The 25,738-nt window shown below is 38.8% G+C and overlaps 1 protein-coding gene across 4 annotated transcripts; it reads right to left on the reverse strand.

The window, feature by feature from the left end:
- Nucleotides 1–1,611: 1,611 nt before the first annotated feature.
- On the reverse strand, nt 1,612–25,613 carry TUBGCP6 (tubulin gamma complex associated protein 6). Of its 4 annotated transcripts, none has more exons than XM_055808440.1 (26): nt 25,521–25,613; nt 24,021–24,828; nt 22,369–22,532; nt 20,713–20,923; nt 20,028–20,201; nt 18,873–18,994; nt 18,468–18,543; nt 17,875–17,984; nt 15,990–16,081; nt 15,753–15,892; nt 13,902–14,051; nt 13,169–13,250; nt 13,002–13,090; nt 12,713–12,828; nt 11,907–12,045; nt 11,701–11,817; nt 10,136–11,450; nt 9,665–9,720; nt 9,223–9,415; nt 8,783–8,951; nt 7,298–7,439; nt 5,984–6,178; nt 5,577–5,709; nt 5,135–5,348; nt 3,892–4,091; nt 1,612–2,092 (listed from the first exon to the last, which is right to left on the reverse strand). In XM_055808440.1, exons 2-26 carry the CDS (start codon nt 24,765–24,767, stop codon nt 2,001–2,003), a joined length of 5,238 nt encoding a protein of 1,745 aa, XP_055664415.1. In that variant the 5' UTR covers nt 24,768–24,828; nt 25,521–25,613; the 3' UTR covers nt 1,612–2,000. The 4 variants fall into 4 exon arrangements, with proteins under 4 accessions (XP_055664415.1, XP_055664414.1, XP_027651893.2 ...); XM_055808439.1 differs by having other exon boundaries at nt 9,665–9,726; XM_027796092.2 differs by lacking the exons at nt 24,021–24,828; nt 25,521–25,613 and having other exon boundaries at nt 9,665–9,726; nt 22,321–22,453.
- Nucleotides 25,614–25,738: the final 125 nt, after the last annotated feature.

Here is a 25,738-nt window from a genome sequence, read left to right on the forward strand (position 1 = left end):
CCCCCCTGCAAAAATCACTATCTCTACACATGTCTGAAAATTGGAAGTATGAAGATGGCAAGAGTATAGGGGATTAAGATAAAGCACTTCAAATGGTTAAAGAGAAACTATTTGTTATCTTTGCCTAAGGGGATGGTGGTGGCGTGTGCAGGCTCCTTGCACAGCAGCTTAGAGGGGAATCTTGCATCAGTGTGCAGCGGGAGGATGACGAGCAGTACTCACCGCTTGCATTTGAGAAGTCTCTTGCTTTTTACCTGTGGCTAATCCTGCTTTCCTTCACCGCAGAGGACTCCTTTAGGAGGCAACAGAGAGAAGGCTGCTCCTCATGTATAACGTACCCAGAGGTTAATTCAGGTACTCTGAATCACTTTTTCTCGCTTCCCTCTTTCTGCTCCCTCTTTGCTGCCTGTCAATGGCCAGCTAAGGCACTGAGTGCATTTCAGAGAGCTGACTGCAGGTAGGCAGCGTGGTCTTCCTCCGGGAGCTACACTGGGTTCGTGGGAAAGGTAAAACTTTGTCTTTCTACAGTTACACAGTCGTGTCAAGCTCCAAGGTCCCAAACATCTGCTATTTGCTTGCTGCAGAAGCTGTGTGGCTGCTCTCTAGTGGGGAGTCGGGCATCAGGACAAGGCACCAGTCTGCAACAGAAGGCAAGCTTGCGCGTACACACCTGGCCTTGTAAGTTCCTGAAGAGCAAGTCAGGTAGACAAACAGCTCTGTGCCTGCCCAGGCGACAAAAATAGCTCACCTGCAAGCCGCTTGCTCTTTCAGACTCCTGCTCTTTAGAACGGAAGGAAGCTAGTTAATTAAATACAGCACAGATAAAGAAACAGCATAGAAGATGTATGTTATAGCTATGCATTACCACATTTTTATACTACCTTTGGTACGAGAGCAGGAGCAGCTGGTTTACAGTTGGTATATTGACTCTAATGCTAACTTTATTTTCTGATTATAAGTAGTTTTATGATTTTTTTTCTTCTGAAATAGAATCTGATGATTATTTTTTATGATGATTATTATATATATTATATTCCAGAGTGCTGGTAACGTGCTAACTGTGCCTGTACTTTTAAATAAGTGGCCACTAATCAGACAATAAGCTCTTGATGAATATATCCACGTTTTAAGCAGCAACTGTAATTGCAGAATCTCAGTATCGACATATTTCAAAGCAGACTGCCTCTCAAAGAAATAAGGAAAATTATTAGCAAATTGAAAATGTGACCCTGCAGTTGAAAGCATTAGTTGGAATACATCTGGAATTAGAGCTTTGTTTTACTTTAGTGATGCTGAATTTCTGGTTTAGGCGTTTTTAAATAATCTCCACAAAATAAGATGTGTAGCTTAAATCAGGGAAGGATAAGGAAACTAAGTTTGGCACAAGCGATCCAACAATTACCAAGTGCTTGAATAGTCAAATACTGTATCTCCTAGCAGGTCACCTTAGCACAGGGTGGTTTTTATGATGCCCTCTTCCACAGCGACTAACAGCCTTGAAGAAATTAGTTATCGTGTTTAGATTGAGAATTAATACAAATTTGAAAATAAACCACAGACAGGTACTTATGTCTGTCTGAACATTTGTACCTCGTACTCGTCTCTCAACAGTTTTAGAAAGTATCTGTTAATTTATTTAACATACATGTATTTACATTGGAGGAAATTCACATCACTGAAAATACAACATTTACACATTCACAGATATACAGTTTTGCACTCGCCCTCCCCTGCGAAGACCAGGCACTCAGCTCTTCTATCTTTGCAATAATGACAACATCAATGCTCAACAGATCAAGCAACTGGTAGCTGTGGTGGATTTTAGGAAGTGTCATTCTTTGTATATGGTGGTTATATTCTTCAAGCTATTAGACGGCAGGTTATTTCACTGAAGAAAAATGCCTCTTGCATGGCATTTGCATAAGCTGCTATAAATCATAAGCATATAGTTTTATCTGTTTCTGTTTTATCATGCTATCAGTGGTCCCTATCTATAGAGATCAGTTATCCTTGTAGTAAATATTAAAGTTGATTCGCAGCAGAAAGTCCTCCAAATGTGGCTGGTATCCTCTATTTACAAGCTTTGTTACCACTGGAAGAAAAACAAAAAATAAGTTTTAACTAAGATTAATATTCTAAAGTCAGCCTTGAAAATATCTCTGCATTTTAATTTTTTTTTTAAAAAGCCTAATGCAGAAATCTGAAGACCAATAGAAACAAATGTATATTTTTGCGTAAGAAAGGTCCAGTATCTCTTTCTGGAATTACAAAGTATTTCAAATAAGATGCAAACAAAAGATCACATGTCAGCTCTAGAGTGAAACTGTATTATTCTAATAATGAAAAGCTTTCTCAAGTTGCTTTCACAGTAAGACAGTGTGTTCTTATCATAATTTCTATTGACCAGGAAGTATGTTTAGATCCTCTAGTGACCTCTGTGAAAGAAACAGCTCCGCAGTTTTCTTGAGCAAAGTCCGTTGTGAGAGAGAAGACCAAAGAGAAATTCCTGGGACAAACCCCTCAAGCTCTACAGATGAACAAACTGACTGCTCTAAACATCCTTAGTAACAAAGGTAAAAAGGCAATGGAAACTCCCTAAGCTCAGGAACATCCCATGCACTAATATAAAGGCAATCAGCAAGCAGCAGTAACATGCAAGGAAGAAGGGAAAGTGTACAGTTAGAAGTTCGGGCCTGAGCCAAAGCCATTGAAGTCCAGACTACTTTGTATTGGCTTTCAATGGATTCTGGATCAACCCATTGTGAAAGAGAGCATTTTACAATACACGGTGACTGAAGTGTAGATGAACAAGCACACATTTGTTTTGTAGTGCTTAATAAAGAGGGTGTAAAGAGCTAGGTCACTCATCAGGTTTCCTTACAGAGTGGTCTATTAATCTCTGTCCATGAAGCAACCACAGATCTCGTAGTATGGGCTTAGGTGGCTCCCAGAGGTGTTCTGACTTCCTGTAGAATTTGGAAGCAGCCATTCTAACTCATCCTGAAAGAGCTGGGTTTGGTCCTTTGACACCATTTTTGGATATCCTTAAAGAATAAAAAGGGCAGCTCATTTCCTGAAGAATATAGGCTGGCTAGGAAATAGTTTAGAAAAATAGATCTAAGGATGACAGTCACACTTCCTTCAGGAATTAAGGGTTTTCTAAAAAAAAAAAAAAAACCACCCCAACAACCCAACCCAAATCCCGTGAACCATCTTTGTACTCGGGGGAAGCGTAAGTAACTTGTACTAAAACCACAAGCAAGATCTGAAAGAGAAATGGAGAGGAAAGAGAGATGACCATTTCTTCACGTTGTAGGCTAAGATGTCAGCGAGAAGAAGTTTTATCATGTTAAAGGGAAGAACATTTGGCAAATGGATCTGTGCAGTTGAAAAACACTTGCCTGGAGCACTGGATATAAGCTCCAACTAGTGCTAGGAGGTTCTCTGAGCCTTAGTGCAACATGGGAATCAGAATTTTCCAATCTCCTAACAACAGTAACGCTCGATTAATGCAGATATATCTAAAATTACTTCTAAGTGGTATTGATCTCTTATTGCTGCCAATAAAAAGTTTCAGAACTCCATTCCAGAGGAAAGAAAAAAGTAAGCACATACATAAAGCTAAATACCAAATACTTATTTTGCAAATTAGCAAAAACTTACACTCAGTTTTGGGATATCTGTTAGATTTGTGTGGACATTTTACAACTGATGGATATGCAGATCTTTGCAAACGACAATAATGCCGTTTTCATTTGGGAACCGCATTTTCTAACACATGCTAAGTACACACGTCTTCCTACTTTGACATTATACTTCCAAAATGTCTTTGTAATTTTTTCAGTTGTCAGTTGACTTTTTCTCCTATCTAGAACTTACGCAGTTTCTTACCTTTGAATAAGAAGTGGGAGTAATACTTGAAGGTGTTATATGACTGCTGCATCAGACCAAAGTTGGGATGAACAGCCATTTGCTTCCCTGCATCAAAGCTCCATGACTGAGAGATCAGCTGACTGCGGAACTTCAAAATCAGGCTGAAGATGCTATGTATAACGTTCATCACGGGGGCTGCCTTCTCTGTCAAGAGACCCCTAACAGAACAAAACCAGCTTTAGAAATGCAGTTGACATAATCTGTTGGTTGTAGGACTAAAAATACAAAGGGGTGACCAATCCTTTAGGTCCCCTCTTTAATTGTTTTAAAAAAAATAATCCACAAGACTGTAGCTAACAGTAATGGTGACTTTAAAAAAGGTGCCTAAACCTAAGAGAGTTTGCTTGCTCTTCCAAGAAACTGGTATTTGTGCTGCTGTATCTGATTTCTAGAATGACATCTGCATTTGCAAAAGAGATGACATTTAAAAACATTATCGTGCTCTGGGTCTCCTTAAACTTTAATCCCCTCTCATCCTAGCACCTGGTATCCAAACAGCAGCTTTAGGCAAATATTTTCTAATTAAAACTTAAAGACAGACATGAAAGGATAGGGTTTTTTCCTTGTTTATAATTTGTGTTATCATCTCCCTCCATCTCCCCACTTTATCCTACCAGTGTATACTCTTTAAGAAGAAACCAAACAAATCCTAGCTCCTCTCCTCTTTATTCACACCACGCTTCTGCTTCACAGTAAACCGAAGGGCTAAAAGCCTGTGATGCCTAGAAGACAGATGTCTCTTGCACTGCTCATAAAGCTGGACAGAGGCATCGCATCACATTTATGCCTTCAAAGTCCAGTCCTGGTCACTGCACACACATTTAAGGCATATATAACATAGAGAAGCATTTTACAATCGTTCAGCTACCACGTTCATTTACAAAGGAAAACAGAACTGTGGCAAGTCTGTCCTTAGTCTTCAGGCTAGAGCTGTCCTGAGTAGATTTAAAGCTTGCAGAGGCAGAGTGAACAGGGCCTGGAGGCAACTCCAAGGAGTCTGGGGAAATGAAGAGGATGGGTAGCTGAGGAAAAGCATCAAAGTACGACCTCATAATGCACCACGAAGTTGGATTCCATTACGTAAGGACACTTCTGTATAAAGACTACTTGGGCAGAAGTCAGTTTTGCACAAATGCCTTAGGCTAGACTGGCTGCTCCAATAACTTAAATATATAAAGTAAAAGTAAGTATGGTAGCTTGCCTGAAGACTGCTTTGTTGAGGTATTCAGCATGTGTTCTGTGAATTTCTTCCAGGTTGCCTACAGAAGACAGTTTGTTTCCAAATTCACACCACGTAACATGTAGAATCTGATTAGCAATGTAACCTTGAATTACTTTCACAAAATGCTGCATTTCATGTTTATACAGCTGGAGCTGTCGGAACTGAACGGAATTTGAGGCACCACTCACTAAAGCTGAAAATAAACACAGAAATATATCATCACCCCACAGAGACCATCTAAAATCAGAATTTTTCAGGGAATGAAGGTTTCTGTTAGTAGAGCCTATTTAAAATGTCAAGCAAGTTTCTTAAAAAAATTGTGGGTTTGAAGCTTGACGTGACTGTTTGTAAGCAACTGCCTAGAGCAGGGTGCTAAAAGAATTTTAAACAGTACAGTCTCTAGTTCACTCAGTATACTTACCAGTGCGTTTTAAGTGAAACCAAACATCCTTGAGAGTCCACACCATGTGCTTCAGCTGAAGCAAAAAGGAGAAGATCTTGTTGTATTTACTCATGCAGCTCTCAGTAATAACGATGTTCAGAGGCCAGTCAACCTAAAAGAAGCAACAGTGCTGATCACGCTACATTTTTGTGTTGTTAGAAATTATAAGAGTATTTCAGACACAAGTATTTCAGGGACATAGAAATTCATATATGTATTTTAATAATGCAATGCCCAGGCTAAGTAAATCCTGTAATTTCCATTACACAATTTTTTACTCCATTCTGAAAAACATATTAACTTTACGTATTCTTACATAATCTATTCACGGTTCTTACGTACCATGGTATAATTGCAGCGTTCTACCTTTCCCCATGCTTTCTTACCTTGTACCTTAGCTCTAAGCAACTCAGAGCATCAGGTGCATTGGGCTTGAACACTTCTGGAAGATACTTGAGGGCAAAAGAAAGATTGGAAGCAAGCTGGGTGTCACCATGAAGACTGTACTGTAATGCTTTATTTAGGATAGAATTAAGAACCAGTGGATTCAGCAATTCACCAGGTGTTTGTCCTGATCCAAGCTAGGGGTAAAAAAATAAAATAAAATAAAATCCTAATTATGTTGTATTAATAAACAGTAACATGGCTCCTGAACGCAGGTGAATTAAAGCAGCATGGTAAAGTGGTGACTATCCTGTCCTGCTCCACCATTGTGACTAGAAGTTTCTACTTCTGCCGTAGGGATGCATAAACAGCATAAGAAGCAACTTCTGAACTATTTGCTGTTCACAGCATGAAGGTAGTTTCATACCTGTGCTGGTTTATTTTGGTATATTGGACTGCAGTTTGCTGCGGCTCAGGAGCTGCTACACTTCCCTGCTGCAGGGAATACAGCCTTTAGGCTTCAGTGGGGCAGAAAGCCAGCGAGCTAACCCCAATCTGCCTATCTCATCAACTCTGCGCTCCCACAGGTTTACAAATAAAGCTATTCATCAAGTCTGCATCCCCAAATGCTTTCCCTGCTTGGGTCTAAAGCATTCTTAGGATTTAGAGAAATGCATTAACCATCCCACAGCTACACATCTCCCCTGGCAACCAGTTATATTAACCCAGGCTGCCCCTGCGACCTTGCACAGGGGTAAGTCGCAAAAATACTGTCTCATCAGAGGGGCCAGCACTCTCTTCAGGTGCCCTCCCCTCTGCTTTATAGGATATTTGAGATAAAAGTAGGAATTCTCCAACACAGGCCTTTCCACTGGGCTTTAGCAAATGGCAACATGCTCTTCCAGCATTGCTGCCAGCAGATGGGAGGGGACAGAGCGGCAGTGCAGCTTTTTTTGCAGGAAAGAGTGAAATACCCTTCCATGACTGCTTATCTGTCAAAGTTTGAAATTATTATTCTCGATATGCCAAGTCCTTGTACTCTGTTGCTGGGATTAGCAGTAGGAAATTTTACTCTCTTCCTTGGGACTTCCTCGGATATGGGCATTACTTCCAAGCAAAGACCTTCCTTTGCCTCAGTCCTTACAACATTAACAGAGTTCCTTGCTACAAGACTTCTCAACACAGCACAAAGTGGAAAATGGCACAAACCAGGGTTCTAATTCACACCATTCCCTCATTCCCATCCAAACTAATCCAGAGGTGTCACACTAAAGCAGACAACCCAAACCCAAGGGTTAAGACAACAAAACAAATACCTTCTCAAACAACAGGTCACTGAGTGACTGAGCAAACTCCCCATCTTCCATTAACAAGAAGTGTCTCAGTGCTTCAAAATGCTTCTCTACATTCAGTTCCACAAAGTAGTAATCAACTATTGCTTTGTTCACAAGAGAAACACTAAGAATAAAAACACAGAAAAGGTATTATTCTTACAAGTAACTCCTTCCTTACTGTTAACATTCAGCTGTGGCTACATCAGATTAATGCTCCAGTACTTGACTCTGATATCCAAGACAGGATGATATTCACATAAGCCAAAGAAATGAGACAAAAAAACCCCAAAACACCTTCATCCAAAATACACCAGAATTAAAACCTACCACTTCAGATAACTGGGTTTTGAACAGTACCGGGGAAGCATTTTAAGACTGGCTACATTAACGATCTTTAGAAAATGCTGCTGGGCGTGGAGTGACACTTTATCAATAGCTTTCTGTTTTATTTCTGTCATCTACACAAACAGATTAAGAAAGATTACTAAATCCCTGAGAAGAATACCCTAATTGGTAGAGATCTGACACTAGATACTGAGGGCAGGTCTATACTACAGTTGTCAGTACAGTGTAGGTATTCAAGCTAGCTTTAAATAATTTAACTTGCGTATCAGGGACAGGCTAATTCTGCCAGCACACAACTCAGGCTCGCTTACTTTGCTTTCCTGAATACATGAATCTGTACACAGATCATTCTGATAGCCAATCCAGACGTTTAAAACCAAGGTAGGTAACGATGTCTTTCTACACTGCACCAAACTTTGAGCACAGCATACTCTGAGCTAGCAAATGGGAAGCCAAACATACAAGAGGTTCCAAAACGGGAAGCATTTCAACACATTTGTAAGTAACTGTGTTCATGATAGAAGCTAATCTTGTATACAGTAACAAAAACTTTTGTTTAAAATACCATTAGATATACTAATGAAACGGTCCAACATGGAATATATAGGGAAACCTCATACAATAGTAAAAATAACAGCTTCCATTAAACTTCAGGACAGCCTTGAAGCTGGAGTTCCCACAGAAACATAAAATATATCTTGATCAATATGCATGAGCTTTAATACAATCAAAAGATTTTTCTTTTTTCCCCCCTCATCTTTCATTTGCCAAATAAAAAACTAGCACAAACATTAAATAAATCTTGTTAAAACAACGAGGAAGCCAATGGTGTGGAAACCACTGCCGCATAATCCACAAGTCCGAGACCAAAAACTTCCCTCCAAGCCCTTGTATTTCAAATAGATGTTCAAATTTTTAATTAACACATTAAAATATAAGTTTATGTTAGTATTTATAATGTAAATCTGAACTTTTTGGGTAGTAACGAACCATCCACTGGACCACTTCTGGGGGCAAAGTGAAAATTTAAGAGAACAGATCTATGTGAAACTCGTCTCAAAAAAGAACTAAGGAACACGACATTGCTAAATTATCAATTCACTATTTCTAACAAATACTCACTGAGATACAAGTGGAGCAGTAATAGAACGCTTCATCAGCACTGGCAGAGATAAGAGCTCACTCAGCTGTACAGCTGTTTCATCCGTTGCTGACTGTACCATAGGATCCACAGGAAAAGTGTATGATCTTGGTATCACATGATGCAAGAGATGAGAAACTGGTAGTTCTGCTAAATTCAAAAATACATAAACATCTTAAGTTACTACATTTAAGCAATTTGATAATCTGTTCCTATTAAACTCTACAAACTTATCTAGGTTATATCATCATAATGCGTCAAAATTTATTTCTCATCTTTGTGCCTAGAAGAACTGTCTGGCTACTGGAGGTCATAATACTGGCAATCTACTAGTAATTCAATTATTTTGTTCGGCACTCAGCTTTCTTGCTGAAGTTTACCACATCTTCTATTGATCTAATGTTCCAACAGTTCTACTCACACATCAAATCATAACTATCCTGATATTTTTCAATACAATACTGATCCGATAAGGCTTTCAAATAAGCTTGTTCTTTCTTCCATGTATCTTCCTCTCCCCCTTCCTCCTCCTCAGTCTTTGGAGTATTAGCTTCAGAAAACAAAGTTTCCTGAGGCGCAGCATCTTGTGGAATTGCTTTTTCAGGTTCTTCTGCCTAAAACAAAAAAAAAGGACAAGTTGTATGAGAAATGCTGGCTTTGTCTACTCACACTTAATGTGTTCTTACAGCTAATTGACTAGTTGCTCCAACTGAAAATAAAAGAGCTTACTCACCTGTACTTTTCTGACATACAACACGGTATTACAGTGATTACCAGATTAGGACAGAAATGCATTACCTTAACTACCAGGGTGTTTAATCCTTCGAAAGGAAAGGAAGTCTTCTCGACAATTAGCTTCTTACCTGTAAGCTCTGTGAGGAATCTGGAGAAGGGTCCTTGTTGATCACATTTGCAATTACTGTAATTACAAGTAAATTAAAGACAACATTTACTCAGACTTACTTGCTTGCTTCTAATACTTAGTTCATACCTCAGATCTGCTCACAAAGTTTGTCAGAATTTCTCTATAGGACATCACAGCCCCCCTCCTGGAACAGGCCCTCCCCGCAGTCCCACCCAGGCAGTTTCACGTCTATTCTCTACTCCAGGTCCCACAAGGTCCTGTTCCACGAAGTTTCAGACCAGAGTTTTTTTAATACTCTGTCTCATTTATGTAAGAGGCAAGACTAAGCTCAAATTCTTTCCTCTAAATTCTGTGTCTGAAAAGCTATGCAAGGAATTAAGTAATAAGTACCCATTTTGAACACAAACATTTACAGTTATTTTCAAGACCCCTTAAACAAATACTGACTGAATAAACAATGCTACTTTACCTTCTTGTTTCTCTCCTGTTGTATTTTCTTTTTTGTCATCTTTAATATTAGCATGAAGAAAGACTGGAACACTATCAGATGACTGTGACTGTGGTAAAGTCTTTTCCTTAACTTCTGACGTTTTTGCTTCCTTTCTGCTGCCTTCAGCAGGAGACCGCTCTTCACTATACAGAAGCGTCTGAACTGTGGAGTCAGATGAAGGACCCAAAATGGTGTTACGATGAGGTATTGGATCATTTTCTGTAGATGGGGCCCACTTCCCTACTTGGATGCTTGACTGGGATGCGTGACCAAATGGGCTCCAACGAGATTTCAAAGGCTCTGTATCTGAAACCAGTTCTCCAATTTTGATGTGCGACTGTGAAGCATGGCCATGGATGTTCCAACGAGGTCTAGCCGAGACCACCTCTGACACATTTTCACCAATCTTGATATTGGCATCAGATGCGTGACCATGGATGTTCCATCGAGGCCTTGTAGGAGCTACATTTGACACATACTCTCCAATCTTAATATTGGCTTCTGAAGCATGTCCATGAATGTTCCACCTCGGCCTTGAGGGCTCTACCTCTGAAGCATATTCCCCAATTTTAATATGAGCTTCAGAAACATGCCCATGAATATTCCATCGGGGTTGGCTAGATTCAACTTCAGCAATACAGCCGCTGATTTGTATATGGGAGTCTGAAGAATGCCCATAAGGACTTGAATGTGGCTGGTAAGTGTCCACATGAGGTATGTATTCTCCAACTCTGATGTTGGCATCAGATGTATGTCCACGAATATTCCACCTAGGCCTTCTGTACTCCCCATCAAATACATTTTCTCCAACTCTAACATGTCCCTGCCAAGCTGCAAATGGTCTGAGAACTGTATTAAAATCATACTCATTTTGCTGATGCAGTGGTGCATTGTCTTCTCCTTCCAGTGCTCCTCCCAAGACAGGCTGATTTGTACTTACTTGAGAAGTCCCAGAAAGATCCGAGTTAATATTTCGGAATGCTTCATCCAGCAAAGATCCTTGTATGCTAACGGCAGCAGGTTGTTCATCCTGTGGCTTTGATAAGAAATCTTCTATATTCACACTGGATTCAGGCAAGGAATCAGCACTGTGTGGAGGACTGCATGCTTTCTCCGAACTTTGGAGACTGCTTTCAGACCCTGCTGCTTTAGGCTGAAAATGCTGATCAGCGTTATTATCTGTCAGCTCTGGCATGGGCAGTGCTTTGTCAGCAGAAGCAGCATATTCCAGCCCAGGCTCAGATTCTTTTCTGCCAACATTCTCATTAGAATTCAGAGGTTTCACAGAAGACACCTAAAAAAGAAATAATTATTACGCTGTATGGCTAGTTACATAATCAAGCTACTTATCAGGATGCCACTTTATTAGAAGTAAGATGTAAAATCTTCCAATTTTTCAGAGGTACTACAAATAACATGACAACTGCTCACCCTGCTGTTATAGCGAACCTTGTGTTTACTGAACTGCAATGGACCATGAGAAGGATTCCCTTGAGGGAAACTTGGAACAACAACCTGGAGTTTATGTAAGAAAGTAAACTCACCTGTGAATGTGGATCTTTCACAAGAGGGTTTTTATCTAAGGCCAGCTGGCACTGTTTATAAGGAATAACATCCAATTTTCTCCTGTAGTTTCCATCTGGAAGTTTTTCAAGCATTTCCTGTAAGTAAAAAAGACGAAACCAAAAGTCTTTGAGCACCAAGTACCAAATTTTCTTTTTTACATATCTTATATCTTTTCAGAAGATACCTCAATGCGTTTTTGATCTTCTAATAGAAACTTCAGACGGGCTGTTTCCAATTTGTGTCGCTGGATTTTCCATAACGCTCTTTGTTCCCTACGGGCTGCATCGTCAGAAAGTTTGCTATAATGGTCAATTAATTCCTGCCTAAACGAAGGTAAAAATAAAGCTAAGTTACAGATTTTCACATAGTCATTTTCATCTTCCCTTCTAAAGAACAAGACCTTTTAGCCCTTCAGAAAGGAGAAGCAATTTTTAAAAAGTAGAAAACAGAGGCTTCAATCACAGACAATAAACAGGTGGAGAGAACAGGACTGTGTTCTCAGTCTGTATTTCTGTAACTATTCTTAGCAGGCCACTCATCTCAAGTATTTTTAGATGTAACAGAAGAAAGTAAAATACAACTAGATGCATAACAAGAGAAATTCAAATAATTATTAATCTAATTCCTCCATCTGCTTTTTGTTTCTGCTTTGAAATACACGTCACCATTTTTGCTGTGGGCTCAGCTTTTAATTGTAAGATGCATTTAATTTTTTTACTGGAATTATGATCCTAACAAAAACCAATCTGGATAGGGTTGGTATAAATCAGCGGGTTCCAGATTTTTGGGTCACTAACCACTCCTAAATCACAAAATTGCTTATAAATTACCAAAAATCCTTACATTCATCTTTTAACTGCAAACATTACCCTTGGAGAGCAATGTCTGGGAACTGCTAGTGCCGTAGATTTAATATACAATAGTTGTTCCTGAGGTCCTTAGGAGGTTTTGGATTATCTAAGCTTTGGGAGACTACTCTGATACATTTACCTTGCCTTTTTTTCCAGTTCTTCTTCTAAAGCTTTCAGTCTTTTTTCTCTCTCTCTGAGCTCTCGGGCATAGCTGAAATCGTCATCAATTTCTTCTTGCTTTATTGCAAGGCGACGCTGCATAATATTTAACACTGTTAAAAGCCACTCTCAATACCAGCTGTAACACACACTTCTGCAAGAAAAGTTCTTATTTGTACCCCATGAGCTATTCACTCAATAAATCAATATGCCCTTTCAATTATTTGTCTAAGAAATACAGTTGGCCTCTAGAACACACAGAGAAATACCTCTTGGTCTTTTGCAAATTGCTCTTTCAGCTTCTGAAACTGTTCCCGCTTCTTTGCATCCAAAGCCATGCGTTCCGATATTTGCCGATCTGTATTAAAAATAAAGGTACTGATAGTTTACATTAACAAACCCACTAGAAAACACATGAAGCACTACTGCAACTTACCATTAATGGCTTTTAATACTTTGCTAGCAGTTTCTCGAGCATGAACAATTAATTCTTGTTTGGCTATTTCCATTCGCAAATCCTAAAAAAAAAACCCAAACCAAAATACAGGTAGGCATTTTTTCTATTATTTTAGACTCGACAACACACTGTTGCAAAGACAGGTGCACACTTTATAATGGTCATTAATCTATGATTACAGTACAGAAATATGAATAAAACAATTAATTAAATGTAAAGTCTATAAACTAATATTGAAAGTTAATACTCTAGACCTTAAAACAAATCCATCTGATACATGCACTATAGTGATGGCACCTGAACGGCAGAAGTCTCTTTATAACTAAAAGAGTTCTGAAAAAACAATTAGCTATGCAAATCACAAAAAGAGTCTTATCTGGTTACTAATTAGCTTGTCACCTTTATTAAATTAGAACCTCACAATCTTTTCAGAACTTTTCAGTAGGAGAGCAAATCTGCTGCTGCAAAGAACTAAGATGGAACTCTAAAACCCATTTAATATATGAAAATGCCAACAAATGACAACACAGCAGCTATACTTTTAAAAGCTATATTAAGTAAGTTTATATGCTGTGATAACAATTCAAACAGCAATTGACCAATGAAAAAATACTAATCACAAATACAAATTCTTTCAGGAATAACAAAAATGAGAAATTAGTATTAAAAAAAATATCTTAACGATAAGGTCTTTATTCTTTTATTCATTTACCTTTTCCTCCTTGCTTATAGAACTGTATCGGGCAATTCTTTCCATTCGACCTACATACACTGCACAATCTCTCTCTATTTCTTTCAGCTCCTCAAGCGAAAAAATAACTGAAATCCGGGGAACAGGTATATCTGACCAACATATATAATGCTGAAAAATGAGAAATTTCTTTTTAAATACATCTTTTAAATTGTAAAATGTTCCATTATAAACTCACATTATGTTTGTTTGTTTTTTTAACTTAGCAATGCTTCAAAATACTCAAACAAGCCTCCACACAGGATATATTTTTTTTATTAAAATAATTGGCTTTAATATTTATATCATTTGAGGCAGGAGACAGAAGTATAATGTTCCAGAACTTGGATCACAGGTCAAATTCTCAGAGTCCCCTCTTTCCCACTGAATCAGATAGGAATCTAAAATCTGATACAGAATTTTATACTAGTCATTCTAAATGCCTAACATCTTGCTTTTCTGAACACCCAAATTAACTGCGCCTGAGTAACTCAGCACTGAATGCATCTCTCCTATCAGAAGTTGGGTTTTGTTCACTTACATCCCCCACAGATCCCCACTTAGTAGGAACTGTCTGGAACATAACTAACATACACCAACAGGACAGAGCTCTGCACCAGACATAACTATCAAAAATATGGCCAGTGCACCCCACAGAGTACCTGTTCTCTAGGATAAGTATCTTGGGTTTTTCTGGTCCACCTCAATATCCCTAAATCTCTGAAGCTGTACTACTCAGTGCAGAAAACAGGTAAGTGAGCTTTATGGGGGTGGGGGAGGGGAAAAAAAGAGCGCACAAGCATGCTCACAGTGGATTCCTCAGTCTACTGGTAAGAGCCACAAGATGGGATCCCTAGAGCTGTGTTCCTGGGACTGTGTCAGCCTAAGCAAAAATGAAGAGCCGCTGTTGAGGGCGTTATCACTGAAAGGGATGAAACACGACTGGCACTCTCAGACACGAAAGATGATTGAACCTGGTGCCAGACATCCTGGGGGAATGTTCTGTCTATCAAGATACTGTGTTAGGGACTGAAAAAGCTGTAGTTTAGTTTATAATGGAAACGATGGCGGACACTGCTTTATAAAAAGCCCAGTACTACTGGCACACCTAAGTCAGTTTTAGAATAGTAGGAGGAACTAGCAGAGGGTCATCTCACTTGAGATATTAGGTTTATGCCTGGTATCTGATATCAAACAGCTGATACTGGGCTGCTCAGCTCTGTCAAGACTGGGGAGCTCTGATCTTAAAAAAAACCCACAAACTAGTTACTTGGGAAATAGTGCATATAGACTTCTGACACCTCTGTGGTTGTTTCGTTGTTAAACCTATATAGAGAAGAGGGAAGACGCAAGGTAGTTTAACATGTTTTTCTTATTAAGGACAAAACTTGTTCTCCAAAACATGAACAAACAGAACTATTTAAGCACTTATGGAATTGTAGCAATAGAGATGAAATAAAAGAGCTACGCAGAACCGAGTCAAGGCATCTTGAAATCAAAAAATAGTAGCGTGAGTTGTGTGAAAAATGGAAGGCACTTGCTTGGAAGCCCAAAACATTTGTTTTCAATATAAAGAAGACATATAGCACATGCCGTGGATATGATAAATTTGATGCTGTTAAAAATTTGTATTTCTGCAGTGAGATGTTAGCAAGTAGAGTGGACAGTCAGCTCACAAGTACCTGAGAGCAAGTAATTGCCTTTCATGAACGCACATCCTACACAGCAATACCAGTTTTCAATAAAGGGGCAAACTTGCTAAAAAACTAGAAACTTGCTCTAAAGAGACATGGTTTCCTCAATGTAACAGGAAGGAAACAAACCAAAACTTACCCTAGGACAGCACAGTTTCAGCAAGTTTATGGTTTTCCCACATATGTATACATCATTAGCAATATGTTTAAGAAATACAGGGACACAATCTTCCACTTCTTTTGAAATCAAAACATAACCATGAGTCCAGTAATGTTTATCTACATATCAAACAAAAAGATGAGAGTATATATTTTTAATTATTTCATTAACAGCACATACTACATAAATTAGAATTTAATCATATACATACAGTACCTCTGAAACAAAGATAATCCTCATTCACTTGGATCATAAATTCTCCATAAACATCTCTGAATACACCACTGTATACCCAATCATAGATAAATCTAAAAAATATAATTGTACAATATTGAAAATCAATCCTCTTGCCTTTTCAACTTTATTATAACCAAACAGTAGGTGTACTCTTTAAAACATCAAAACACACAAGATATAGGCAAGATAAAAACCAGCAATTATGTGCTGTCACACTGATATTTAAAGATACACACAGAATTGTGTGTATAAGAACACTGTCTTAATTAAAACAACCTTTTTATTTCTCTGTATTAATTTACTAAATATATATCAAAAATTTCTAGAAATCTTTGCAGCACATCAGAAGCATAGGGAGAGATAAGCAGAAAGGGTTTATTTTAAAGAGAGGTAACTCTTTAAAAACAGCATGGAGAAACTGAAAGGGTATAAAACAAAGATGCAATACTTTTCCTCCGGACCTAATACACATGCAATAATGAGAACTACTATGTTGGAATATCTATTTATGTTTTTTCGTATTTCCTCTGTGTGAAACCAGACTTGAAGAAATAAAAAAATAGTTATCTGGAGCTATAGATAAGAAGGCTTAGAGCACTTTGAAGATAATCTTTTCTTTTCTTAGGAGTTGCAATACTAACATTGTTTCTAGAGGTTGGTTCAGTGTAACAAACAGGAAGCATGTAGCACAGGAACCACCATTCCACTTTAAGGTTGTAAGTAAAAAGTTAATAACTTTTAAAGTGTTAAAAATCTCATGTTTCTATGATTTATTTGACCAACGACTTCTATTATTTAATTTTTTTCCAGGGTAATGAATGAGTAGGCTAACACTTTGTGCAGATCATGGAGGTCTCCTTCTACAGCAGCCCTGACTGTATATCATTCATGCTTCAGTAGAAATCTGCAACAAATTTAAGAGTCAATGCAGTTAAGTATCACCTACTAGTAGAGCATATTTTCATATTTTTAGGTTCCTTGTGATGCCATGATATCCTGCCCTTGGTATTTCAGAAATCTGACTATCTTCTATAAATTGCAGAGCAGGAGCTGTGAAGATATTTCGAAGAGTCTTCTGGTAAATCTGAAATTAAATTTCTCTGAAGAACATTTAATGTAGAAGGAATTAAAAACAAGATGGGTGGCCATGGGAGGAGTCTTAGATTTAGAGCATTTTGCCAGACTTTTATTTTATATTTCTAGTATCATTACATCTATTAAGTATCACTGTAAACTGATAATGGACCACAGCTATAATCCATATAATAGCTATTAAAAAAAAAAAAAGTAGTATCTCTTCAGAAAGTCTATAAACTAACAATTTCTAAATTGATGTGCACTGCTTAACAAAACTGTTGCAATCCAAGGAACTCTACTTCCTATTGTTAATTACATCTACTTAATGAACAACAGATTTTTATTTTTTTTATCTTTGCTTACTGAAAAGCCCACAAAACAGTGGAAATAAGCATGAAGTTTCCCAGTTTGTGCAACTCCAAGAGAAACCTGTTAGTTGCCAGTTTCAGGATATTACTACAGGTATGAAAAGAAAAAAGTTTATCTGAAATTTATATTCCAGTATGAAATTCCAGCACCAGCAACAAGAAAAAAAGTCTTATTTACATGTATTTATTTACTAATCTAGTCACATACAAACCCCTTATATTATAACTGAGCAGGAAAAGAGAGAGAAAGAAGGATTCAGAAAAATGAATTAATTTCAGTAGGTACTTTGCAGATACAGCCACATCTTATATTTTCTCTGAAAATGTTAACAGCCATTGTTAAATTAGCAATTACCCTCCAGATTGCTAATTCAGAATTGCTCTTAAACACAATTATGTAGAGAATGGTATGGACGCACCTTGTGTACGGTTCACAGCTTGTCTTCAACAAAGACAGAAGAACTGGATAATGCTCATTGCTACAGTTGTTGAGAGCCTCTTTGTACAGATATGAAAGCAATTTAACACCCTAAACAACCGAAAAATATTCTAACATTAGGCAACAAACTTCAATACAACTTTAATAATAGAAGACTCAGAAATACACAGCTTTACATGTTTCACTAGACACAGAAGGCAGGATCCATCTCAATTCCTCTAGCTATCTGTAATTAAGATCTGAGCTAGTTACCTCAAGCTCACTTTATAGTCACTGGAGAGAAACAGATATGTTTAGAGAGTGAGATTCACTCACCTTGCTACAAATACCTCCTTTTGAATGAAATTTAATGTGCTCTGAGGCTTATTTTGGGTCTTTTGTTTATTTAGGTATTGAATACACAACACAAAATTCCAAATTTTAAAATATCTGGAGAAAGGATCACGGCATTCTAACTAGAGGTCCAAGGTCATACCTTTGGTAGCAGAAACACCACTAAATATTTTATGTAAAATTCTACCCAATTTTCAAGAATCTTAACTCAAATCAAACATAAAAACATCAAATTATCACCGTAGGAAATGAAGCACCAGGTCCACCACTGATTGCCAGCGCAGTTGTTCCTATGCCACAAAGTTCAGCTAAATACCTAAAAAACAGTATTAAAACATATGTAACAATTTCTGCCAGAAGTCTCCGAGATCACAGTGATGCACCTTGCTAAAGCTGAATATCATACAACACCCCTACTGTATCAGTTGAATGGTAACAGAGACAAAGAAACTGAATATAAAGACCTTACACATTTTTCCCTACAATCTTCTCTATTTAAGGAAATCCTTCTGTTACAATAACAGGAAAAATACTGAAAGACTATGTAAAAATGCACGCGTAATATTGTCTCTTTTAGCGTATATGAAGAAATAGATTGCATATTTTATGCTATGAAAACCTTAAATATTAATGTTATTCTCTTACCTCAACTGACGACCTAATTTTCTGAAGAGAAAGCTGATTGTTAGAAGACTTAAAGTAGGAGGTGTTGACAAAACACAGGCTCGGTAATATTGAAGATACTTTCTCAGCCCACTTGTGAATGCCTAGTATCAACAGAAAATATTTAAAGTCTTACTGTTACAGCTGTTTATAGTCTATCTATGTCTCACATCAATTGTATCAGCATGAAAACAAACCTTTCACTAAAATAATTTGTATATGCAGAGACTTGTATACCAAAGTAAGGGGAAAGTAAGGGTCCACGCAACTTCAGACATTCAAATTAGCCAGATGACTCCTCTATACACTTTATACATCAGTGCACAGAGCCTGTACTCACACACACAGTGTAATAAAGCATCTTGGTTCAGCTTCTTTGAATTCCCCCTAGAGGAGCTCCTTGTCCTCTTAACAGCCATAATATAAACCTAGGGAAACCTGTTTCCTTACTTTCATCCTAAATTGGATACTGCAAAAAACTTGTCTAGAACTTTTTCTAACAAGACAAGGAAAGAGACATTCTTATTCAATTTCTATTAACATTGCTGTAAATAAAATATCCAGAAAGAATACATTTTCATAACGAATTCTAATTCTACACATTAGAAAGAGATTAAATCACCTGCTATTACACGGTCTACATACAGTTCAGCATAATACAGAGGAATGACAGGCAAAATATGCACTTAATAGAAAATAACTAAAGGTATTAAATATCATATTTCTCTACTTCCATTTTTATTTTTTTAGAGATCTATACTATATATATACACATACCGTATTAAGAAAGTTCTTGTATTTTAATTTTATAGATCTTAATGTATAAATAAACAATGTTTTTAAAACGTCTAACAATTATATTCCTTTAGTCCTCAACAGAACAATATGACTAAACAAATCACACTTCAGGTAATGAAAACCTTTTATCATGCATTTTGGTGCAAGCAAGCCCTAAGCAGACAGAGCTGTGATTTAAACACAGTGGCACTGTTCATTGCCAACCTGGGATGAGCACTACCCTTAAAATGCTTTGCAGAATGCAGAAATTCCAGCTTTACACGAAATCAAAGTTACCTTCTCTACCTAATTAGGACAACTAGCCCGTTAAATCTCGATGACTTAATACAACTATTTTACCTGAAACACAAGTCCTTTGCTGTATGAAGAGTCTAAAACTGGCTGAAGAGAAAAATGACTTAGTCGTGTGTAATAGGTTCCATACTCTGCAACTTCTGAGAGTAGGTTGTGCATTGTCTCTGGTGAAGTTCCAGATACATATACTCCCTCCTTTATCACAAATGTCTGAGCCGCCTAAAAGGATATAGGGAGGGGGAAAAAAAGTCAGATTCAATTGTTACATAGCTGTATTTTGATTTAAAATTGCAAACATTTACACATAAAAATAACAGCAGACATTTTCAGTTTAGATAATCTGGTGACTGATACTATATAGCTAGAACAGTGTGATAAACATTAAATTGTAGCAAAATTTCAAGAGTATGAATGGTATTTTTCAAATACAAAGTAAGATCATATCTAATTCTTTAAAGAAAATCCTATCTACAACTATTTACACCTCTATTTTCAAGTGTTCATAAACCTCTTTTCACTTAGAGGACTACAAATACTCTTAGCCTATTGCAGGAACACCATTATTGCAATAAATAAATACTGCCTTATTTGCCATTAGGTCGCATTCATCATTTTAACAGTATCCACAGCTGCAAGATCTCAGAAGAAATAAATGTGCTGCAGAGGAAACCTCTACAAACAAGAAAAGAAAAAGTTGTGACTAAGAAGCACAGTTAAAAATCTTCCACACCTGATCGAGTGAAAACGTAGTGGATACCACACCAATGAGGACATTCAAGACATCCTTAACCAGTTCAGGTTCTTTCATTAGCACAAGCTGTGGAAGCTGAAGTACAGTATTACTAAACAGTTGCAATTCCCCTTCTCGAAGTTTGTAAAATTTGTCAAAAGCTTCTCTCCCAGCTTCAGTAAGATATGGTTCCTCTTTTTTACCAGGCGGGCTGCGTCAGAGTAAACACAACATTACAAGGTAATGATATGAAAAGAAGGAAATACATCTCCTAAAGAAAAGAAGGCATTTCAGAATTTTACACAGCCAGTATTGACCACAGAAAAAGCTACTAGAAATATAGTACATTTTCAAGGGAATGCACATTCAAGTCAATGAAACTGTAGCCCACATCAGTACAGTGAAGAAAGAGGTAATTTGAACACAAGTTCAGAGACGGAAACCTTGGAAGAGAAATACCAGCTTCTTTTGCAGCCTTCCCCGATTGCAGTCTTCACATTAGGAAAATGAGGTCGATAGTACACCAGGTTTCCAGGGTCCATGTAATACTAATATTCAAATACAGAGCAAGATGCTCAAAATGCTATAACTACTTGTATTAACTCATTTTAGCTCTTCCCAGCGAGGATTACTATCCCCTCAAAAACAGCTTCTCCTGATTCTTCCAAGAATTCTGAATTCTAGTACCACGCATTACACGAAAGCTGTCAGGCTATATATATATAAATATATAGTCTATATTTGACTCTAGGGTCCTTACAGTCTAAACGTTAGCAAGAAAAACTGCCTTGTACTAGGAACAAAGCTAGTGTGCTACAGCAGCTTTTAAAAACCACATCAGGGAACTTTTAAGTTTCTGAGCATCTCAGGATCAGGAGTTGAAAAAACACACTGTGTAATACTGCAACAGACACATTACTAGCTTATTCCCTAAAATTACAGAAAACACACAGAGCAAAGTTTCTCCAGGAATCTCTGGATTTCTGTCCAAGAATTTGGACACAGCACCGTCCATCAGGAATGAAAGGAAGATACCCGTTATACCTGCTTTTTTTTCCTGTCCTTCTATTTTAGGGAAGCCAGGAAGCTTTAACAGGGCTATACAGAGCCTTGTCTCAGAAGATGCATCTTCTGCTCAACAGCCAACAGAACTACAAGTCTAACTACACCATCAAGAAACCTGTTAATTTCTGTTTTGGTTACAGACAGGGAAAAGGAATACAATATCTTACAATACTGGGAGATGTGTGTTTAATTATTCTAGTGCTCTATAACTACCACTTTCTCTTTTGAAACTGAAAATATGGCATCATTTTAGACTGAGATAAATTGCATAGTGCACAAGAAGTCAGATTAGTTAGAAAAATGTTACATTTCACACAAATAGAAAGTGTTTCCTTAATGTCTTCAGTGTTTTTGACAAAGAAGATTTTGTTTTATCTCTTCCTATGGAACAGCTGCAACCTAAGAACTAGTTTGTTGAAACTGCATGATCTTTAATCCTTTCTCAATCATGAAGGCAGTATACTGAATTATGTGAATTAAATATGCTCGTTTCACTATTTATACTGAGGTAATTTGTAACTAAGATGAAATGCACCTTCATACATTTTCATACGATGCATAGTAAGTTTGCCAGTAACATCAGACACGTACTATCCAATTCTTTCCCAACATCTTCGTTTGCTGGGTCCGTATGTAAGCACTGCATCCCACAAGTCTATGTCTGGAGTCATGCTCGGCTCTGACTGAGAATCAGGAGTCAGATTGGATGCTGACTGGAATCCCTCATCTTCTGACTGGTCTATACTTTGGGGAACCTGTCAGGGAGAGTTCAAATGTTACACGTAAAAACATTTTACTGAAGAAACATATGCTAACACAGAAGATGCTCTGCTGTCATTCATGATCAAGTGCCTCTATATGACAATCTGTCACCCAACCTCCCTTTGTATCTATTTTAGGTTTTTCCTGTAAGCACTCTTTTCACTTGATAAGTCTCTATAAGTATTAATGCCTACATAAAAAACAACAATCACCATCAAAACAATATACTGTTTGTCAGTATATTATTGACACTTATTCCTTCGGTAAGCATATAGTTCTACAAACTGAGAATCCAAGGTCTAGACATTCAACAATATGTAACACTAATAAAACCATACTGCTCAGTATTTCAGTAAAAAAATCCAGACCCCAATTCTTCAAATTTGTAAACATTTCATTAACTATGACAAACATAGTTTGCTCCCTTATGCTTATTCATATGCAGAAAATCTGCAGGCATCTAAACAATGTATATGCCACATCCTCAACTCCCACTCAACAGAACTTGTATATCAGAACAGTCCTAATTTTAGAAAAAGACAATCACACCCACATAAAAAAGCAGCATGCTGCTCTTCAAGAAATCACAAATTTTCCAGTCTGATGGAAAGAATACAGTACTTACGCAAAAAGGTTCTGCCTCTCCCAAGTTAGAACTTACATCCATATGTGCACATTGAAAAGCAGGGGTTTTCTTTTTCAATGTGTCTGCCTTTTAAGTTTCAATGAAGACCCTGAGTTAAGGGAACTACAAGAGCTATCCACATGTTAAGCAGTGGGAACAAATTAACGATTAAAAGTACAGAAGTACAAGAACCGTACCTACACACAGTAAAAATGGAAAGAATGAAAAAACCCTGACAAGTACCTCTATGAGAATAAAACATAACAAAAATAAACAGAACGGACAACAAAAGGGGGAAAAAATACAGTAGAAACTGTACACACAGAAGAGTTAAAAGGACAGTGGGAATGAGGAGGTTCAATGAAATATAATAACCAAAACAAATGTTTTAAGATACAATAAGCCAAGAAGAAAATACAAGTTAGTTAACATACTCTGAAGAGCAAAACATGTACATTCAGACAGAAATGCTTACGCAGGCAAGCTGAACAGTAACATGTAAGCAACAACGCAAAAGAGTTCAATATACAAGGCAGGCAAAAATGCAACCAAAAGACTACTAGGGTGGGGAAGGCACAGATATAGCCGATGGCTTAACTTCATAAAGCCTATGGCCAAATCATGGGGTTTTTACACAGCTACAGGACAAGACCGAGGGTTTTGTTATCATACATCTCTGAATGCAAAAAGCTTATCTGGTTGTCAGCAAAGAAAAGGATCCCTGCTCCATCTTACGTTCCAACACTGTATGCTTCTATTACAAATGTAACCACTAATTGTATTTTAAATTACAGTATCCAAGTGGCATATTGAAAGCATGCATACACTCTTAAGTCCAAAACAAATGATACCATACTTTAATTGCAAGTCCAGACAAATCTGCATTGTCAGGCACTGGTGGTAAATCCAACTTGATGTCCATATCATACGTACGGCTGTGGACAAGAGCACCGAAGAGCGAGACCCGCGTTTCTTTCTCAAACTTGTCACCAGCAGGATAGTTCTGTGAGAACAACCCTATGGCAGGGAGTCCAGTGCCAGGTGCAGCCTCCATTATCTGAAGCGTCTTTTGAATTGTGTCATTGAACTGACATTCTTCATTTGTTATTAGAGATTGTATATCAGCTTCAAATACACTTACATCGTAATAATCGTAACCCTGATATTTGACATTTCTCCCAACGTATTTGTTGTTCAAAAAATAGTCCTTTTTTTGGGGTACAAGCTGAGGAGGACCTGTTCCAGCAAGCTGTACTAAGAGATCCAAGACAGAATTAACTTCAGTAAATGGCAAGCATTCAGCTGTTTCCAGTTCCTCCACAAGATTCTCCAGTCTATCCGCTTGAGCGCCTAGGCCACCAACTCTCAAGTTGAAAGACAGCATCAAAATTTTGTTTTTCACAGGAAGCCTGGAAACATTTGATTGCAGCTTACGAGCCTCATCTTGAAAAAGGTTTATGAACAGGGCATTATAAGCAACCCTTTTCAGATTTTGCTTAGCCCTTCTCTTGCTGATCTTGAGCCTGCCCAGGTGGACCTTCCACGGCAAACCTGTCAAGTGTGCTTCACACAAATCATTGAACAACTGCGTAATGCTCTCCATTTCAAATCAAGTAGTCAAGTTACAGCAGTTACAGTCTGGGTCTCTGTTTTCATGTGAAGACCTGAAAAATATCAGGAAAAGGAAGAAACACTTGTAACGTGTATGAGAAATTGATGAATATGCTTTAACTTAAACTGAAACTGCCCAAAACGAGAGAGAAGAAAACCGACCTAGCACATATTTAGGACACGAGCTATAAAAATAACACCGTGACTATGATCACAAGCTAGGTGCTGCTGCTGCAAGCTTAATTCCAGACACCTCATTTTGCCTAACAGACTGAGACAGAAGATTGTCCCGATCTACTACAGGATTCACGTGGGAACACCTCCAAAAGCTCTACCGCTCCAGCTTTTCCCTGGAGACACCCGCCACCTGCCCCCCCAAGCAGTGCCCTCAGCAGAAGCCACGCACAGAGCGGCGAGAAGCGGCGGGCTGCTGCCTGTGACCGCGGCGCGGGGCTGGCCTGCGCGGCGCCCTCCGTCCCTGCGGCGGCTCCGGAGCACCCATCGGAAAGGCGCGGGGGGGTGCCGGTGCCAGCACCACCCCGGAGGAGCTCCCGGCGGCGGGGGCGCATCCTACGGATCAAGCTGGGCCCAGCCCCTCCACCCCCGAGAGCCGCCTGCAAGCCCTCGCCCTCAGCATCAGCCCCGTGCCCGCAGAGCCGCGCACCGCGCGGGGCCGCCCCGCCACCGCCTTCCACCTCTCCCCCGCCCGGGGGACCCCGCGGCCGCGCTCCCCACCCCGCCGTACCTGGGGCGGCCTCCCCGGCACGGGCGGCAGCGGGACGCCACTGCCGCCTCCTCCCCCGGCGCGGGCTGCCGCGCACGGCGGCGCTGACGTCACGGGAGCGCGACGGGGCGGGGCCCGGGGGGCGGCCCCAGGCGGGGCGTCAGGCGGCGCGGGGCGGCTGCTTGGCGCGGGGCGTCAGGCGGCGCGGGCCCGCGCGTCGGCAGCGGCGGGAGGCGGGG

Source organism: Falco peregrinus, chromosome 6 (assembly GCF_023634155.1).
Source record: "Falco peregrinus isolate bFalPer1 chromosome 6, bFalPer1.pri, whole genome shotgun sequence".
Lineage (NCBI taxonomy): Eukaryota > Metazoa > Chordata > Aves > Falconiformes > Falconidae > Falco > Falco peregrinus.

Excerpts from the sequence above, each read along its gene's own strand:
- TUBGCP6 (XM_055808439.1), bottom strand. The coding sequence starts at position 24,767 with ATGGAGAGCATTACGCAGTTGTTCAATGATTTGTGTGAAGCACACTTG. Across the intron at positions 5,710-5,983 it reads GCTTAGAGCTAAGGTACAAG|GTTGACTGGCCTCTGAACAT; the intron begins GTAAGAAAGCAT and ends TGCTTCTTTTAG. Across the intron at positions 5,349-5,576 it reads GTTTCACTTAAAACGCACTG|CTTTAGTGAGTGGTGCCTCA; the intron begins GTAAGTATACTG and ends GTTTATTTTCAG.